At 36.9% G+C, this 12,837-nt stretch overlaps 1 protein-coding gene across 4 annotated transcripts in view; it reads right to left on the minus strand.

The window, feature by feature from the left end:
* The window catches only part of LOC127964628 (activin receptor type-1), a 40,462-nt gene extending 33,262 nt beyond the window's left edge, over nt 1-7,200 (minus strand). For 2 of the 4 annotated variants that reach the window (XM_052564892.1, XM_052564890.1), the window contains exon 1: nt 2,650-2,719. In XM_052564892.1, the coding sequence (XP_052420852.1) occupies nt 2,650-2,699 (50 nt within the window). In that variant the 5' untranslated portion in view covers nt 2,700-2,719. Of the gene's footprint in view, nt 1-2,649; nt 2,720-6,983 lie in introns of those variants that run through there. The other 2 variants (XM_052564893.1, XM_052564891.1) reach the window with 2 other exon arrangements.
* Between the last annotated feature and the right edge of the window lie 5,637 nt (nt 7,201-12,837).

The following is a 12,837-nucleotide window of genomic DNA, read 5'->3' on the forward strand; positions in this document are numbered from 1 at the left end:
GAGTCTTTTGCATCACTTTTGCATTTGCAAATATTTCTGCCTTTTATGGTGATTATCCACATCGAATTGGATCGCGTTATTTCATACACTCTCTGCTGACTGAAAGTGAGTTTTGAGCTCAAGTTATTTAAAAACATTTTTACTGCTGGTGTTATAGCTGTTATCTTTCTGAAATGATCCGCGGGCTGACGCTCTCCAGATGTGGAGATACTCCTCCTTTGTTCAGAACCACTCATCTAGCCCCATCTGGCCCGCTTTGGCCCAAGGTTTTCATGGGGCCAAAAAACCCTGGCCGTTGGCCCCGAGGAAGCCCCGACCCGGCACGATCAAGCCCCAGAAGTGACAGTGGGAAAGTGACTGGCCCTGGCACGCACTAGCACGCCCGCTTTTAGCCCGACAGTGGAAACGCAGCAATTTATGTAATTTCGGCATCCATAATTTTATTGTGATTAGAAATACAAATAATTATGCAGCCCTAGGTCATATGATGTTGCTAAAAAGAACATTAATTTGTGTATTTGGTGTAATGCAATGTGTTTATTCAGTTTAAGGCTCAATAAACACATTTTCCACATAATGTACATTATTGTTGCTCCTCTATGACACGTCTTTCTGAAACGCATTTGATTTTTACAAAGCTCATCCTTCTGAATAGTGAGGTTCACCCCAGCTATCCAGTGTGTTGTGATTGGCTGAATGCCTCAAGTGTATGACGGAAATGTTACTCCCCTTAACATACTGTGTCCCAACTCAACGAGACAAAACCAATAAAACCCATTACAAACTTTGCATTTCTTGCATCCAGTGGGGACATAATTACTTATTATAATGACATGCTGTCTTTTTATGCGTTGCTATGCCTAAACATAAAACCATATATCCATTTGTGATCAGAGAAACGACAAACAACAAGTGCTACTCTAGAGTGCACTTTCTTTGTGTGAACATTTTGGCGGCGTTATGCAAATCTTCGTGATGTAGACATTTAGGGGCATGTTAAAATAAGCCATGGTTGATGCTTAAATTTTATGAAAAATATCTCCTTGGATTTGAGACTTTAGTCTTTGGAAATTTATAGATCTTCTTTATGCACAAAGAGAAAAGAAAAATTAAAATCGCATCATATGACCCCTTTAAGAATGTACACTCTGACATTTGAAATGCACATGAATGCATTTTTCGTCATCAATCTAAAGTCCCAATCGAATGGGTTTATGATTGGACCATTATTGCAGTGATTTAGTAACTGATCCAGTGCTAGGGTTGGGAACCGAGAACCGGTTCTTATTCAGAACTTCTTTGAAAAGAATCAGAACTGTGAGCAATTTTTAAGTTTCATTTCCGAAAATGGTTCTGGTGCAAGACGTGACCAAGCGTTGTGAGCAGCCTTCCACCGGTGTTCTGACATTTCGGCATTTCCCATAAAGGATGTCACAAAGCAAATAACAGAAACACCACCCTGCATCTTTAATTACTAAGCAGTTTCATTCCAATGACATTCATTCCATAGATGTGATGTGCCCCATCGCGTCTTTAACTACCGAACACATCGTTTCTCTCAACTGTATGTGCACTCACGCCTTTGATAACATTACTTACTACCTTCCGGCAACACTACATTCAACTAAGGTAAAAAAATGTAAATAATAATAACAGTTCATTTAAATGGAACCAGAACCATTTTTTTTTTTTTACCATACCCAACCCTATTTATGAAGATCTATATACTGTAATATATGTTGCATTTTGACATTGCCAAACTTAGTTGACAATAAGTAATAAACAGTATTGAGCACTGAGTAGTTGAGTATTGTGCATTTTTCCCTACTACTAATTTTTAATAGTTGTTTAATAATTTTAATGGAACTGGAATCAGAACCAGAACCGTTAGGTGCAACCAGAACTGGAAAATTTTGAACGATTCCCAACCCTATTCAGTACATAACTTTACTTTGATGGTCATTTTTGATCACTCTGTTGACAATAAGAAACGTTGCACCAACAAGTCAACTAACTTGTGAGATAAATGGACCATCAAAATAAACTGAAACCCTTTTCTTTCCTTAAAGGGGGGGGGGGGGGGTGAAATGCTCGTTTTCACTCAATATCCTGTTAATCTTGAGTACCTATAGAGTACTACTGCATCCTTCATAACTCCAAAAAGTCTTTAGTTTAATCATATTCATAAGAGAGAGATAGTTTGTACCGATTTTTCCCAGAAAAACACGACCGGCTGGAGGCGTGACGTGTGGGCAGAGCTAAAGAATCACGAGCGCCAGTAGGCTTTTGCGTTGAGAGCGTTTGGAAGCTGTGACATTACCGTGAGGACAAAACCAAACAAAACAAACCATGGCTAACAGTCAGATTCAGCGTATATTTATGATCCAGAATCAAATCCAGAGGCTGAAATTTAACAAGAGCAGCATCAGCAACAACGTCTTTATGTGGTATGTACTGAAACTGTATATATTTGCTTAGCGGTTTTGGAAAATGACTAAGTTCCAGTTTGTCGTCTTTTTTTTTTTTTTTTTTAAGCTGTACATGTGGAAAGTGCAGTTTGATGACAACATCGCATGTTGTTTACTTGATGTGCTTACACGCTGATAGCGAAGTTAACAACACAGAGATATTTGAAGCAGTTTTACTCACCGCATGCGGTTCCAACACACGATCGTGACCCTTTTTCGTTGGGACTGCATTATCCTTAAGAAATAAACAATGTGCAAATCCGGCGTCAAACTGGGCCTTGTTTGTAAAACAAGCATCTTCGAAATGCAGGGGAAAAAACACAAACACTTGCACAACTCCGTTGATGCTCTGTAAAAATAAACTCCATCCACTGGTCCCTTAATGCTGTTTCTCTTTTGGTAATCTGTGCAGGGTTGTCTTGCCCTGGCAACCAAAAACACACTCCTTTTGTGACATTTCGCGACGCTCTCGCTCTGATCAGTGAACGTCTGTTGTGCTCTCATTGCTCTGCTCTACGGGAGCGTGCGCTCTTCTGGCAGACGTGCCCTTAGGACCCATATAAGGAAATTCCGCTCCATCTAAGGTCACACAGAGCCATACTCGACAAAAACTTTCCGAAACTTGTGACAAACCAGAAGAAGTATTTTTGGAACAGAAATACTCCTTCAAACATACAACTTAATTTTTGAAACTTTGTCCTTGTTTAGCATGGGAATCCAACTCTTTAACAGTGTAAAAAAACTCAGTATGCATGAAATAGCATTTCACCCCCCTTTAAACAGACATTTTCGAAGATGTACCTATGTTCATATTCCAGGGTGACAATACCAAGATTCAACAAGGTTAATTTGTGAAATATTAGTTCAGTAAGCATTAACGTATCATGTTCATGTATGAACTGGCCTCCACAGAATCCTGAGCTATACTCTATTGAAAGTCTTGAGGATGTGCTGGAGTCGACTTTACTAGGTATGTGTATCACCAAAAATCTGGTGATACAATAGCCCCTTTCACACTGCATGTCGGACCCGGCAAATTGCCAGAACATTGCCGGGTAGCCTTCTGTGTGAAAGCAAACACATCCCGGGATTGATTCCGGCATTGAACCCGGGTCAGGGACCTAGTAACATTGCCAGGTTCAATCCTGGGACGAGCGCCGTGTGAACAAAAGCCAGATCTACTGCCGTGTTATAGGGATGACACACGTTAGCGTGCGACTCTTTACTGGCTGTTTTGAAGGAAGATCAACGTTCGCGACAAAAAAAATATGTGCAAACTGTAATGAAGCAGAGATCAGTTAGTTCTTCGCTTTCTGCGCTGACACTGAGATCGTTCACCAGCTTCAGTGAAAGTATAACGTGCTTATGTTTTCGACTACATTACATGTCACGCCGTGATGTCACGTGTCATTACGGGACCTTTACAGGTTTTTTGTGAAAGCACGCACATATCCCGGGTAATCACTGGCAGTGTGAAAGTGCAAAAACTAATGACCCGGGAACAAAATCCGGAACCCTTCACCCATGTATTTGCTGGAATCGCAGTGTGAAAGGGGCTAATGTGCATCACAATACAGGGGTTGCGATACGATATATTGCAATACACTGCGATACTGTAAGCAAGGTGATATACTGGGATATTTCTTATTTTGGGAATAGGATATATTTTTAGGAAAGCTGACATTAAGAACACACCACCATATGCAAACATTTGCAAAAAATAAATAAATAAAAATTGTTTAACCAGAACAAACTGGCATCTGCATTTGCAATAATCAGTCCCTGTTACATTCCATGTTAATGAACCACTTTTTGTGCAGTATGAGTAAAGGGGGGAAAATTCAAGTGCTTGCAGGATTCTTTAGTTAAATGTTTATGTAGAAAATGTATTTTAGAAAAATACCATATATTTTTAGACCCTACTTTAAAGGTTCACAGTCTAAGTTTACAATTGTCATAACATTTTGATCTGAACAAAGAAAATTGCATCTGCTTTATATCAATGTAAAATAAAGTTATTGCAGGATTCCTAAAGACAACAAAACGATTGTAAAGCAATAAAATAAATACAGATTTTGAACATTCTCAGAACCCTTCAATTTAGATTTCACAGGTTATTTAGTTTACGTTCCATGAGGAATCACTGAGATCGCGATGCAAGCACTGCCTCAACTCCACAAAACTCTCCCATCACAAGAAAAAGCTGCAGCTGTGTCGAAATGATGCCGCAATGAATGTACAATAAAATCAAAGGTAAAGGCAGCCAAACAAAATATTATTATGTGCAACTTATGACAGGGACAGTCAAAAGCCTGCTCCAGTATATCCCTTATTTTCAACATGGTTAAGGTCAGGGGCCTGTTTCACAAATGAGGTTAAGTGAAAACTCTGAATATGTTAACCCTGAATGAGGGAAACTCTAGGTTTTCTGTTTCAGAATGGGAGGTTTGTCAAACCCGAGAAAGCAAGGTAAGTCAAGACCATTTCTGAAAGAGAGCTAACTTATACTCCGAGTCAGTTACCGTAGTAACTAACTCTATAAACCTAACCTGTTCAGGAGCAGGTTTTCTTCGGTAAACCCAGAGTTTCTTTCTGTCTCCTCCCCCTTTTTAAACACTTCATTGATGCATGCTGGAAAAATGCTATTCTTACTAAGTGTGTTTTTCTTTTTTTTTTTAAATAAAGATAGATTTTCTATATAAGAAAACTATATAAGATACTTAGTCTTGTTTCCTGGGGGGGGGGGTCTAAATTAAGTGAATTTTACTTAAGTAAAATTATATATATCAGTGTGGTAATACAAATAATCTAAATGGAAATGTAAAACAAGATTATTCGGAGTGTCCATTACTAAGTGCAAATCTACTGTAGCTTCACCCTCCATCGACACATAAGGTTGAATTCTACACATGTGAATAATGGCTTCAATGGCGTAGGCAGTAATGTTTGGGAGCGGAAAACTTGCTTTTAACATGATTGATTAGGTTAGAGTCTGGTTTTTGCAGAGCTCGTTCTTCTCACTTTTCCCATCACGTCACGTTAGAATATATTTCCAATAAAAATTAAGAAAATGTTCTAAAAATGAAAGTAAAGTGCCTAACGAGTGTTTAAAAATGATACAACTATTTATAATTGTAATTAATATAATCATTTACAATCTATTATTATTTACAATGTAATCATCCTGTTAATGTATAGCAATACTGAGGTGCACATGGGCCTAGTATGTATCTGCCAGTATAAAGTATAACTAGCATCTAATTATTTACACTTAGCCTGTTGCAAAGAACTGCTACTTTTACATGGTAAATAGAATATATCACGATTTTCACTGTACATTTTTTCTGTAATTAGCATCAGAGTCAGTCAATTTAGAGTTTATTAAACCAACTAATTTCAGCTGTTCTGTAACCGAAAACTCAGAGTTTCCCATCTCAGGGTAAGTCAACTCAGAGTACAAGTTTAAACTCAGAGTTGGTTGAACCTCCTTAGTGAAACGGGCCCCAGGACTTCTTTCACAAACTGAGCCTGGTGAATCTTGGTATTGTCAACCAGGAAAATGGTTGTCTGAGAAATAAATATCTATGAGCTGCACTAGTTAGTGTTAAAATAACTGTTGCTAAACATACACATGAAACATACAGTATAAATCACTGGAGTAAAGTTAAATCTTGAAATCATATGTATTTGCTTATTTAAATCCAGACTGTGACTTTTTTTTTTTTTTTTGCCAGGCACACACCTAAGAAACCAACAACAGAGAACACTGAAAAAGAATGGTGGCAGTGTGTAGAAATAAAGGGGGGGGGTCACTTCTGAATCACCTTTAAGTGATTCTTCCACTGTGGCTGGCATGCCAATCTTTTGTTGCAACTGTAAATGGACACAAACTTGTGCTGTGCAAGTCAATATAAGACTATATTAATCCAATCTGTAATTTCATATGATGTTGTAAAATATCAAGTAATGTTGTTTCAAAAAGTAAATGGCATGGTGTGATCTGGCTGGGTGTTTTAATGAGACGCCTGTCTGGTCTTTGTTATGCTGAAAGCTCAGTGTGGAGTTGATGGCTCCAGCTGAGGTGAGAGACGAACCCTTAACTCTCTTCAGCATCACAAAGGCACAACAACAAAGTATCAACTGGCCGCAATTTTGCACCATCGAGTCACCCTACAGCCCTCTACAATCCTTTGTCCAGTGCTTTAACATTACGCAATAACCTAGAGGAAACTTGAAAGGACGCCTTTCGGATCCTGTATCTGATGGCTTTGATTCATCTTGCACAACACTTTGGATGTGTTTTAATTGCACACGACTTCACTAGTATACTCTAACAAAAAAAAGTCTGTGTTCAAATAAATGCAGTAAAGAGTAAGTTTCTCATTTTCTCATTCTCATTTTGTACTTTAGTAGTACAAACTCCTATAATTTGATTTATCTAGACAAAAAGTTTAATGTAAATCGAAGCATAGATGCGACTTTTCAATAAAGGCAAAACAAAAGCATATATTTTACCTTCACAAAGCGTCGAAAAGAGAAGAGCTGGGAGATATAATGAACGTCGTGAATCCTGTCGTGAAGCAGACAGCGATCATTCTCTGTCTATATCCATTAACTTCATCAACTTCATGCAATGTTTACCACTGAAAATGACTCGTGCTGGATCCTTCCTGCTTTCGTGTGTTTTACTAGCGGTTTGGTTGTGTGCGTGGGACATGCCTGCAGTAGGAGGAGCGCCCCCACCCCACGCACTCACACGCACTGACTCCCATTACATTATTTAGCGGCAATTAATCCCATAATCATTTCCTTCGCGCACGTTTTCACAACTTGTAGTGAGCTATGTGTCAAAACCAGGAGGGTATTCCAGAAAGCAGCTTATGTCACATAACCTGTTTTCTGGAATACCCTCCTGGTTATGACACATAGCTCACTACAAGTTGTGAAAACTTAAGTATCCGGGTAACTTTACAGAGATAGGTTATTGGATAACCTACACTTCTGGTTTAAAAAACGTAGATAACGTTCAGGGCATGTAGATATAGAAGCTTAATCTGAACACAACCTTCTCCATAGTTCTTTTTATATATATATATATATATATATATATATATATATATATATATATATATATATATATATATATATATATATATATATATATATATATATATATATATATATGACACAGCTATATAGCACTATTAAAAAATATAGTAGGCCTAGGCTAATTTAGTAAATCTCCGAAAATGGCTGTATAAGGAAAGAGAATGGGTTTCAGTTTATTTTGATATCTCACTAGTATAACGTTTCTTATTGTCAACAGAATGATCAAAAAGCACCATCAAAGTAAAGTTATGTACTGGATAGGGTTGGGAATCGTTAGAAATTTCCCGGTTCCGGTTCCACATAATGGTTCCGGTTCTGATTACGGTTCATAAAGTTATTAAAATATAGTTACAAGCTCAGTAATTTATAGTAAGTTTGTAGTATTTTTGGACCATACATTTTTTTATTCTGTATAAATTATAGTCTTTATAACAATTTAATGAATGCTACAGCATATAGTAATAACTGATAAACTGTAATAAATACTGTAGTAAAGTTTAGTTTTTCATGTGGTCATCATACACTGTAGATCTGCATTCAAACAATTTTCACAAACATTTTGTATATAATGTATTTATCTTTATTATAGAAATACATCTTACCTTATAACAAACATGGTAAAATGGGTTGGTGACACATCTGAATAAAAATAGCAAAGACATACAGTTTACAATGTTAAAACAAACACTATATGTGTGTGTGCCAAATGTATGGATAATAAAACTTTAAATTTTTACATTGTGGGGACCAGCCTGCAGTCCCCATGAGGGGGAAAAATGTTAAAAATAGTAAATGTTGTTGTGTATTTGTACTTATGTATTAAATATATGCTTAGTTATACTTCTAATAAATATGCTAAATACATGCATACTCTTAATGTATTTCTAAAAAGTTTACTTGAAACACTTTGGTATATGCTTAGCTACACTTTTAAGGAATATGCTAAACACAAGCATGCTTTAATATATTCATAAAAAGTGTAGTAGAAATACTATGTTAATAATTATATTCCTTGTTTCACTTTTAAGGAATATACTAAATATTAGTCAAGTCAAGTCACCTTTATTTATATAGCGCTTTAAACAAAATACATTGCGTCAAAGCAACTGAACAACATTCATTAGGAAAATGACAGTTAAAGGCAGTTCATTGATGTCATCTCTGTTCAGTTTAAATAGTGTATGTTTATTTATTTGCAGTCAAGTCAACGATATCGCTGTAGATGAAGTGACCCCAACTAAGCAAGCCAGAGGCGACAGCGGCAAGGAACCCAAACTCCATCGGTGACAGAATGGAGAAAAAAACCTTGCGAGAAACCATATAAGCATACTTTTAGTGACGTTTTAGTGTATTTACAGAAAACACACCTATGTTACTGTTACTTAATGGGGTAAGTTAACCCAATAATCAAAATTATGTAATTTATAACTCACCCTCATGTCATACCAAACCAGTGAGACCTCTGTTTATCTTCAGAACACAGTTAAAGATATTTTAGATTTAGTCCGAGAGCTCTCAGTCCCTCCATTGAAACTGTGTCTACAGTCTACTGTCCATGTCCAGAAAGGTAAGAAAAACATCATCAAAGTAGTCCATGTGACACCAGAGGGTCAGTTAGAATTTTTTTAAGTATCGGAAATACTTTTTGGTCCAAAAATAGCAAAAACTACGACTTTAATCAGCATTGTCTTCTCTTCGTGTCTGTTGTGAGAGAGTTCAAAACAAGGCAGATTGTGCTATCCGGTTTGTGAACGAATCATTCAAATGTAACCGTATCTTTTTGAGCCAGTTCAACAAATCGAACTGAATCGTTTTAAATGGTTCGCATCTCCAATACGCATTAATCCACAAATGACTTAAGCTGTTAACTTTTTTAATGTGGCTGACACTCTATCTGAGTTCAAACAAACAAATATCCCGAAGTAATTCATTTACTCAAACAGTACACTGACGGAACTGCTGTGAAGAGAGAACTGAAGATGAACACCGAGCCGAGCCAGATAACGAACAGGTCGTTGTTGAGTCAAGTCAAATCAAGTCACTTTTATTTATATAGCGCTTTAAACAAAATACATTACGTCAAAGCAACTGAACAACAATCATTAACATTCCAAAATTCCATCTGTGACAGAATGGAGGAAAAAACCTTGGGAGAAACCAGGCTCAGTTGGGGGGCCAGTTCTCCTCTGACCAGATGAAACCAGCAGTTCAATTCCAGGCTGCAGCAAAGTCAGATTGTGCAGAAGTATCATCTGTGGTCTTGTCCCTGTGGTCTTGTCCTGGTGGTCGTCTGAGACAAGGTCTATACAGGGGATCTGTATCTGGGGCTCTAGTTGTCCTAGTTTCCACTGTCTTTCAGGGATGTAGAGGTCCTTTCTAGGTGCCGATCCACCATCTGGTCTGGATACGTACTGGATCCGGGTGACTGCAGTGACCCTCTGATCTGGATACACACTGAATCTGGTGGCTAGAGTGACATCGGAATGAGAGAGAAACAGACTAATATTAGCGTAGATGCCATTCTTTCTAATGATGTATGACTTATGTTAGAGCTTCAATGCTCAAGATTGTGATTTTACAGGTTTCTGAGACCAGTAATGTTGAAATAGTGCTTCTGTTCAAATGAAGTGCAATCTAGCCGAAATCTGCTCAAAAGCTTTTCTCTCTATTAGAGAAAGCTGTTTCATTCAATATTCAGTGCAAATCTTGCCAAACTGAAGGATGCTTATGCCTTATGAAATACAATGGTTTTGCAATGCTGTAAGACTGTTTTTAATGTGTTAGAAGTGATATGCACAAAAACAGGTTTCTGAGAGCAGTAATGCTGAAATACTGCTTCTGTTCAAATGAAGTGAAATCTAGCCCAAATCTGCTCAAAAGCTTTTCTCTCTATTAGAGAAAGCTGTTTCATTAAATATTCAGTGCAAATCTTGCCAAACTGAAGGATGCTTATGCCTTATGAAATACAATTGTTTTGCAATGCTGTAAGACTGTTTTTAATTTGTTAGAAGTTATATGCACAAAAACAGGTTTCTGAGAGCAGTAATGTTGAAATACTGCTTCTGTTCAAATGAAGTGAAATCTAGCCCAAATCTGCTCAAAAGCTTTTCTCTCTATTAGAGAAAGCTGTTTCATTCAATATTCAGTGCAAATCTTGCCAAACTGAAGGATGCTTATGCCTTATGAAATACAATTGTTTTGCAATGCTGTAAGACTATTTTTAATGTGTTAGAAGTTATATGCACAAAAACAGGTTTCTGAGAGCAGTAATGTTGAAATACTGCTTCTGTTTAAATGAAGTGAAATCTAGCCGAAATCTGCTCAAAAGCTTTTCTCTCTATTAGAGAAAGCTGTTTCATTCAATATTCAGTGGAAATCTTGCCAAACTGAAGGATGCTTATGCCTTGTGAAATACAATTGTTTTGCAATGCTGTAAGACTGTTTGTAATGTGTTAGAAGTTATATGCACAAAAACAGGTTTCTGAGAGCAGTAATGTTGAAATACTGCTTCTGTTCAAAAGAAGTGAAATCTAGCCGAAATCTGCTCAAAAGCTTTTCTCTCTATTAGAGAAAGCTGTTTCATTCAATATTCAGTGCAAATCTTGCCAAACTGAAGGATGCTTATGCCTTATGAAATACAATGGTTTTGCAATGCTGTAAGACTGTTTTTAATGTGTTAGAAGTGATATGCACAAAAACAGGTTTCTGATAGCAGTAATGCTGAAATACTGCTTCTGTTCAAATGAAGTGAAATCTAGCCCAAATCTGCTCAAAAGCTTTTCTCTCTATTAGAGAAAGCTGTTTCATTCAATATTCAGTGCAAATCTTGCCAAACTGAAGGATGCTTATGCCTTATGAAATACAATGGTTTTGCAATGCTGTAAGACTGTTTTTAATGTGTTAGAAGTGATATGCACAAAAACAGGTTTCTGAGAGCAGTAATGCTGAAATACTGCTTCTGTTCAAATGAAGTGAAATCTAGCCGAAATCTGCTCAAAAGCTTTTCTCTCTATTAGAGAAAGCTGTTTCATTAAATATTCAGTGCAAATCTTGCCAAACTGAAGGATGCTTATGCCTTATGAAATACAATTGTTTTGCAATGCTGTAAGACTGTTTTTAATGTGTTAGAAGTTATATGCACAAAAACAGGTTTCTGAGAGCAGTAATGTTGAAATACTGCTTCTGTTCAAATGAAGTGAAATCTAGCCGAAATCTGCTCAAAAGCTTTTCTCTCTATTAGAGAAAGCTGTTTCATTCAATATTCAGTGCAAATCTTGCCAAACTGAAGGATGCTTATGCCTTATGAAATACAATTGTTTTGCAATGCTGTAAGACTGTTTTTAATGTGTTAGAAGTTATATGCACAAAAACTTATGTTTGAGCTTCTATACTCAAGATTGTCAGTTTACAGGTTTCTGAGAGCAGTAACGCTAAATACTGCTTCTGTTCAAATGAAGTGAAATCTAGCCGAAATCTGCTCAAAAGCTTTTCTCTCTATTAGAGAAAGCTGTTTCATTCAATATTCAGTGCAAATCTTGCCAAACTGAAGGATGCTTATGCCTTATGAAATACAATTGTTTTGCAATGCTGTAAGACTGTTTTTAATGTGTTAGAAGTTATATGCACAAAAACAGGTTTCTGAGAGCAGTAATGTTGAAATACTGCTTCTGTTCAAATGAAGTGAAATCTAGCCCAAATCTGCTCAAAAGCTTTTCTCTCTATTAGAGAAAGCTGTTTCATTCAATAGTCAGTGCAAATCTTGCCAAACTGAAGGATGCTTATGCCTTATGAAATACAATTGTTTTGCAATGCTGTTAGACTGTTTTTAATGTGTTAGAAGTTATATGCACAAAAACAGGTTTCTGAGAGCAGCAATGTTGAAATACTGCTTCTGTTCAAATGAAGTGAAATCTAGCCCAAATCTGCTCAAAAGCTTTTCTCTCTATTAGAGAAAGCTGTTTCATTCAATATTCAGTGCAAATCTTGCCAAACTGAAGGATGCTTATGCCTTATGAAATACAATTGTTTTGCAATGCTGTAAGACTGTTTGTAATGTGTTAGAAGTTATATGCACAAAAACAGGTTTCTGAGAGCAGTAATGTTGAAATACTGCTTCTGTTCAAAAGAAGTGAAATCTAGCCGAAATCTGCTCAAAAGCTTTTCTCTCTATTAGAGAAAGCTGTTTCATTCAATATTCAGTGCAAATCTTGCCAAACTGAAGGATGCTTATGCCTTATGAAATACAATGGTTTTGCAATGC

This window comes from Carassius gibelio, chromosome B9 (assembly GCF_023724105.1).
Source record: "Carassius gibelio isolate Cgi1373 ecotype wild population from Czech Republic chromosome B9, carGib1.2-hapl.c, whole genome shotgun sequence".
Classification (NCBI taxonomy): Eukaryota; Metazoa; Chordata; class Actinopteri; order Cypriniformes; family Cyprinidae; genus Carassius; species Carassius gibelio.